Source organism: Microtus ochrogaster, unplaced genomic scaffold (assembly GCF_000317375.1).
Source record: "Microtus ochrogaster isolate Prairie Vole_2 unplaced genomic scaffold, MicOch1.0 UNK48, whole genome shotgun sequence".
In the NCBI taxonomy this organism is placed as follows: domain Eukaryota; kingdom Metazoa; phylum Chordata; class Mammalia; order Rodentia; family Cricetidae; genus Microtus; species Microtus ochrogaster.
In genome coordinates, this window is record NW_004949146.1 from 931,724 (window position 1) to 939,391 (window position 7,668).

A 7,668-nucleotide genomic window follows, 5' to 3' on the forward strand; every position below is an offset into this window, starting at 1 on the left:
CCTGCCTCTGCCTCCCGAGTGCTGGGATTAAAGGCGTGCGCCACCACTGCCCGGCTGGAGGTTTTTTTGGTGTTGTTTTTGGAGATACGGTTTCTCTGTGTAATAGCTCTGGCCATCCTGGAACTCACTTTGTAGGCCAGGTTGGCCTCGAACTCACAGAGACCTGTTTGCCTCTGCTTCCCGAATGCAGAGAACACAATGGACCAGTCAATTTTGCAAACATTAATGAACAGTGTTAAAAACAGTCCTGGGGCTGGAGAGATAGCTCAGTGGTTAAGAGCACTAGTTACTCTTCTAGAAAACCCAGGTTCAATTCCCAGCACTCACATGGCAGCTCATAACTGCCTGTAATTCCAGTTCCAGGGAACCCAAAACTCATGGCAAAAACACCAATGCATATAAAATAAAAATAAATAAATAAATAAAAAACAGTTCTCCCGTGATAATGAATTCTAATGATAAATAATATTTTATTCACATGCACAGGGAACTTAGGAATCTTCACACAATTTAACTATAGGATTTTGTTGACGCCATGACCAGTAAGACAACGGTAGGTACAAAGGATTACATACATGTATTAAATAAAATAACTTGGTATTGGGAGGTAGATGCAGGTTGATCTTTGAGTTCGAGGCTAGCCTTGTCTACAGAGTGAGTTCTGGGCCAATCAGGGCTACAGAGAAACCCTGTCTAAAGAAAAAAAAACCAAAACCAAAAACATTGGGCACAGTGTAAGACACACAAAGTATTACTTAATAATAGGGTTGCTTTAGTCAGCCCTGGCTGGGAATAACTAGGCACTCCAAATTCATTTTTTTTGCATTTTTTAAAAACTGATTTTATTGAACCATACATTTCCCCCCCCCCCTTTATTCTTTCCTAAATCCAACTTTTTTATTTTTTGAGACAGAGTTTCTCTGTGTATCTTTGGAACCTGTCCTGAAACTCATTTTGTAGACCAAGCTTGCCTTGAACTCAGACATCTGCCTGCCTCTGCATCTTAAGTGCTGGGATTTAAAGGTATGCATGACCAACACCTGCCCCACCCCACCCCAATTTCTTTAGCCCATTCTGGCCTTGAACTCGTGATCCTCCCACCTCCGCCTCTGGGTGTGTGCCACCACAACCGGCCAAATTCAACTTTTACATACGTGGGCATTAAGCATGAGAAGTAAAGGAGATAAAAATTACCTGTTAACAACCCCATTGACAGGTCTCAGTGCTCCACATGATTTGGTAGACAAGGACTCCGAAATATGACTAACAGGAATACCATGGTTTTCTGAAGGCTGAGAAACAGACTCAATCTGAGTAAAGAAAAGAAATAAAAAACACATTAGCACTAACCCCTGCAACACAATTTCACTGAAATCTCTGACATGGAACTTGAAAAACAAAACGTGGGGGCTGGAGAAATGGCTCAGTGATTAAGAGCATTGTCTACTCTTCCAAAGGTCCTGAGTTCAATTCCTAGCAACCACATGCTGGCTCACAACCATCTGTAATAAGGTCTGGTGCCCCCTTCTGGCCTGCAGGCATACACACAGATAGAATATTGCATACACAATCAATCAATAAATTAATTAATGAAGTAGAGAAGATGGGTACATTAAAAAAATGTATATGAATTAAATAAAATAATTAAAGAATTAGCTCTGGAGAAAAGAGGAACCTAAGTATTTACCAGATTACATGTAGAACAGAGGAAGAACCTCAATATAATTCTGTGGAACAAAAGTATAGCCAAACAATTATACAGTAACATAACTCTCCCAAAAAAGGGTAAAGCAGTAACAGTATCAAAACAGTAACACAGCATCTTCTTAATGATAAATAGCATAGGTTTGGGTTTTAGTTCTTTAAAATATTGTTTTGGGTCTGTGTGTGCCCTCGCCTTTGTGTGGAGGTCAAAAGACAACGTTTTTCTCTCCTTTCCAACTTCAGCAGAGGATGACCTTGAGCTTCTCACTCTTCCCTCTAAACACTCTCCCCTCCCTACGTAGTCTCTGATTGGCTAATGTGGTGTTAGCAATTGAACCAGGAGCTTACATCCCTAGCCCAGAGAATTATTATTTACAAAATTTCAAAAGGAATAATGTGTTTAATTACAATAAACCTATAAGCCGGATTTTATATATATAAAACATCTTGCCAATTTTACTCAAAAGGATAGGTTATGGATCAATAATTCCTAGCCAGTTTCTATTGCTTTAACTCTACCCACAAACATTTTGTCAGGCCAAAGTACTATTATAAACCCAGTGAATGCAAAAACTGAAGGAAAAGAAACTATTCCTGCTTAACCAAAGGTAAAAATGATATCTTGAACTACTGAAAAAATAGCAATAGCTTACATTTTTAGCATACCTTTCTTCTGAGAAAGCATATTAATAGTAGTTCAGTTGTTTTTCCCATCATTTCTGTAAAGTAGGTTGATTATGAAGATAACCAATATATAATACTTTACTGGCATTATTACCAATACTCAAGCAAAAAATGTTTTCACTAAACAAAATCCTCAATTTTGAATCTAGGACTAAATGCTCATTTAAACAATATTTACACAAGGAGGATTTTTGCTTTGTTTTGCTTTTAGAGGCAAGGTCTGAGGGAGTAGTAGAGGATGCCATGTTCATTCTCAGCTATATACTGAGTTTCTGGGCTACATGAGATCTCATCTCAAAACAACATACAACAATATACAAGGGCCCATTGTGTACAAAACAAACAAACAAACAAACAAAAACTCACAAAAAAAAACAAAGAAAAAGTAAACCAAAACTAATAGTAGATAAAAAAGGAGTGATACTGTTTCTTGAACCTCCTTCTCCCAACAAAAATCAAAACAAAAACCCTCAACCATTTTGTGGGTGACTACCATGAGAAGTGGAATACACTATTTATAAACAAACACACCCCTATCACAAAAACATTAGCCACCATAAAAGATATATATATAAGAAAGGCCAGGTGTGGTAGGACATGCCTTTAATTCCAGCACTTAGACAGAGCCAGGACAGCCAAGTGCTATGTAGAGAAAGCTTGGGACAAACAAACCTAACAATAACAAAATCAACAAAAAAACCCATTAAGGAGCAGGGCGATGGTGGCACACGCCTTTAATCCCAGCACTCGGGAGGCAGAGGCAGGCGGATCTCTGTGAGTTTGAGACCAGCCTGGTTTACAGAGCTAGTTCCAGGACAGGCTCCAAAGCCACAGAAAAACCCTGTCTCGAAAAACCAAAAACCAAAAAAACAAACCAAAAAAAAAAAAAAAAAAAAAACAAAAAAAAAACATTAAGGAAAGAAAATTAATTTCTACTTACCTTCAGAAAACAGTTTGGACTGTATGATAGATAGCATTAACATTTTGTACACAAACTCGTGCTCTAGGAGTAATAAATTTATTTCTCACAGTATATGAGCTGGTAATCATAAAACCCTTTTATATAGGTGCTTCTACTGAACACGTAAGTATTGCCAGATGTGGTGGCACACATATCTAGCTGCAGCACTTTGGAGGCCAAGTTAAGGATTGCTGCCAGTTGGAGGTCAGCCTTAGAAAGCAGTACCAAGTATCAAAATGAAAACAACTATCAATAACAACATGAAAACTATTACGACAAACTGGTAGTAATTCATGGGTAAATAAGATTTAACTTTGTAGCTAGGTTGGTCTCAATCTCATTTTTTTCTTTTTAAGATTATTTTATGGGTATGAGTATTCTGCCTGCATGTGTATGTATGTATATGAATCACACATGTATTTGATACCTTCATAAAAAAGGCATCAGATCCCCTATAACAGAAGTTACAAAGGTTGCGAGCCACGATGTAGGTGCTGAGAACTAACAAAAGTCCTCTGCAGGAGCAAAATGTGTTCTTTACTGAGTTATCTCTCTCTAGCCCCCAGTCTTAAACTCATAATCTTAAACTCAGTCTTAAAACATACAGATGAACAGATAATGAAATAAAAATAGACGTGTTACAGATATATGAACACCAGCAGTTAAGTTTCTTGGCTTTATCTATTGAAAAATCTTATAATGATACAGACAGCAATGAGTATAACCAGTGCCCAGATCTTGGTTTCTAGACAATGTTCTCTCCAAGGCCAGCCAGGGCAGCTTAGTCACATACTACCTCAAAACAAAAAACTAAAATAAATAAGTAACCAAACAAAAAAGCCATAAGAGCCAACCTAAAAGCGATTCCAATGCCATAACTAGATAATTCAAACAAACGAATCTAAAACAACAACAACAAAAAAAACAAAACAAAAAAAACCCAGGTAAAATAAGATTAATGGTGATAAATCTATTCTAAGTACTGAAAAAAAAAAAAAAAAAGAGCTGAAGACATAGTAGGTTCAGTGAGTAGAAAAACTTGCCAAGAAAGCATGAGAGCCTTAATTTGGATCCCTAGTGTTTTCATAAATCATGAGCCAGAGTGGCAGCCCCTCTATAATCCCAGAGCCAGGGGAACAGAGACAAGGGATCCTCTGGAGTAAGCTACTGAGCTAGACTAGCTGAACTGGAAAACTCTGGGTTACAGTGAGATCTCAAATACAGTGGAAAGCAATTAAGAAAACACCAGATATCAACCTTGCAGCTCCCTCTCTGCACTCATGCATGAAAAACATACTAAATAAATAACTGAATGACAAAGAAAGACATTATTCTATGTAATGACAGTTGTTTGTAATCATAGCACTTCAGAGGCTGAAGCAGTGGGACTGAGACTCTGATATTTAACTTGACCTATGCTGAAACACCTGCCTCAGAACAAAACAATTGCTTTGTAAAATTTCATTAGCTTTCTTCAAATAAGGGCTGTTATATAACTTGGCTGAGCCACACCCCTAAGGGATCTTAACATTTGATTAAAAGTAACTCACTGCACACATGTGCCATTCTCTCTGTTTTTTTTCCCCCTTCCTCCCCCAATTCCTTCTTTTGGACAGTCTCATGTATCCTAGGCTGGCCTCAAACTGAATATACAGTCAGGTTGACCTTGAACTCTGATTTTCTATTCCTATCTAGCATATGATATACTATCATATACCCAGCTTTACTTTACATTTCTTTCTATTTATTTATTTGTTTGTTTAGGTTTTTCGAGACAGGGTCTCTCTGTGTAGCCATGGCTGTGCTGGAACTTCCTTGCTCTGTAGACCAGGCTGGCCTCAAACTCAAGAGCTCTGTCTGAATCTGCCTCCCAAGTGCTGGGATTAAAGGTTTGTGTCACCACTTCTTTACTTTAGGTTTCCTGATGGAAATTATTTAGTTACTTGCTGCCAATAAGTTGAAATGCAACTGAATTTAGTACGTTGATCTTTTATCTTGAGACTTTTATATAAAAGGACTTATGCTTTTGAAAACTTCTGCATAAGGTTTTCAAAAGTTTTGCTTTGTCTTTTCCAGTTTGAATGACTTGTGCACTAGCCATGACAAAGTACAATGCCTTTGCAACATTCCTTCTATACAGGCAAAAATGCAGTATGTTTTACAGTGAGTATACTTTTCTGAGGAAGTTTGCTTCTAGTCACAGCTCGCTGACAATTTTATTTTAAATTACATTTATTTGTATGTGAGTGAGTGCACACCAAAGGACACATGTAGAGGCTAGAAGACACCCTGTAGGAGTTTTCCTTCTTTCCACCACACGAGTCCCAAGTATTGAATTCAGGTCATCAGGCTTGGTGGCAAGCATTCTTACTTGTTCAAGACAATTTTGTTTTTTTTGAAACAGACTATCCAGCTGGCTTCTAACTCTAATGATGCACCAATAGAAACCTTTTCGTTGTTCATGACATGTTCTGTTATAGCCATTCGTTTGATCTGTTACTATGGCTAGAAATTTTCCCTTCTACTTTTTTCCCCATGAGTTTTGGGTACACTGGAATTAAGCTATTTTGAAAAAAATTTGCAAATACTCCCACTGACTGGGAGAAGATCTTCACCAACCCCACAACTGACAAAGGTCTGATCTCCAAAATATATAAAGAACTCAAGAAACTAGACCGTAAAAGGCTAATCAACCCAATTATAAAATGGGGCACTGAGCTGAACAGAGAATTCTCAACAGAAGAAGTTCAAATGGCCAAAAGACTCTTAAGGTCATGCTCAACTTCCTTAGCGATCAGGGAAATGCAAATCAAGACAACTTTAAGATACCATCTTACACCTGTCAGAATGGCTAAAATCAAAAACACCAATGATAGCCTTTGCTGGAGAGGTTGTGGAGAAAGGGGTACACTCATCCATTGCTGGTGGGAATGCAAACTTGTGCAACCACTCTGGAAAGCAGTGTGGCGGTTTCTCAGGAAATTCGGGATCAACCTACCCCTGGACCCAGCAATACCACTCTTGGGAATATACCCAAGAGAGGCCCTATCAAACAACAAAAGTATATGCTCAACTATGTTCATAGCAGCATTGTTTGTAATAGCCAGAACCTGGAAACAACCTAGATGCCTTTCAATGGAAGAATGGATGAAGAAAGTATGGGATATATACATATTAGAGTATTACTCAGCAGTAAAAAACAAGGACTTACAAATACAAATTCAATTTCTTAAACAAAAATATGGCTATTCCTTTATTTATATTTGGTTCACTGTAACCACAAATGTCACCACTATGGAGTCAACACACAATGAATAGAAAATAGAAGAAACCTATCTGTACTGAACATTCACAGGTTTTTGGTGTTATTATTCCCTCAAAAGAACACTGTATTTACATACAATATATGTTATATTAGGTATTAGAAGCTATTTAAATGTTATTTAAGAGACAAAAGTATACATGGGCACATGAGTTATATGCAAAATTACCATCTTCTCTATTTGATGTTTATTGATGAGGAGAGGTAAAATAAAGGGGCAGTCAATCTCGAAATCTGTATCTCTTAAAGAAGCTGAATATTTCATCTATGTTGCCAAAGCAGCATTAAGCTGTTTATAAAATTTTATTATTTGTAAAATCTGTAGTGTTAAGTCTTTATGTTGGCAATCTTATCTTTTCTCTTTTGTATTAATAATGACCTACTAACTTTACTATCTTTCCAGAAGACAAATGTTGACATTTGAATTCTATTGTTCATCTTGGTTTTGCCCTTTCTTTTTTTTTTTCCCCGAGACAGGGTTTCTCTGTAGCTTTAGAGGTTGTCCTGGAACTAGCTCTTGTAGACCAGGCTGACCTTGAACTCACAGAGATTCACCTACCTCTGCCTCCCAAGTGCTGGGATTAAAGGCGTGCACCACCACCGCCCGGCTGCCCTTTCTTTTTTTAGTTTTAAGATTTATTCATTTTTATTTTATATGTATAAGTGTCTTGCCTGCATGTGCAAGCACGCCCTGCAGAGGGCAGAAAGCACTGGATCCCTTTGGACTGGAGTCATAGATGGTTGTGAGCCTCCATATAGATGCTGGGAATCTAACTTCAATCCTCTGGAAGAACAGCCTGTGTTCCTAACCTAAGCTATCTCTCCAGCCCTCTTGGGTGTGCATTTTTTCTTTTTAAAAAAGATATATTGGGGGGGGGGGTGGTTGGAGCGATGGCTCAGTGATTAAGAGCATTGCCTGCTCTTCCCAAGGTCCTGAGTTCAATTCCCAGCAACCACATGGTGGCTCACAACCATCTGTAATGAGGTTTGGTGCCCT

The 7,668-nt window shown here is 38.1% G+C and overlaps 1 protein-coding gene across 5 annotated transcripts in view; it reads right to left on the reverse strand.

Annotated features, from left to right (window-relative positions):
* Positions 1 to 7,668, reverse strand: part of Kansl1 (KAT8 regulatory NSL complex subunit 1) — a 117,918-nt gene that overhangs the window by 23,072 nt on the left and 87,178 nt on the right. For all 5 annotated transcript variants that reach the window (XM_026777170.1, XM_005369404.3, XM_013354571.2 and 2 more), the window contains one exon: positions 1,195 to 1,310. In XM_026777170.1, coding sequence (XP_026632971.1) covers positions 1,195 to 1,310 — 116 coding nt within the window. The remainder of the gene's footprint in view (positions 1 to 1,194; positions 1,311 to 7,668) is intronic.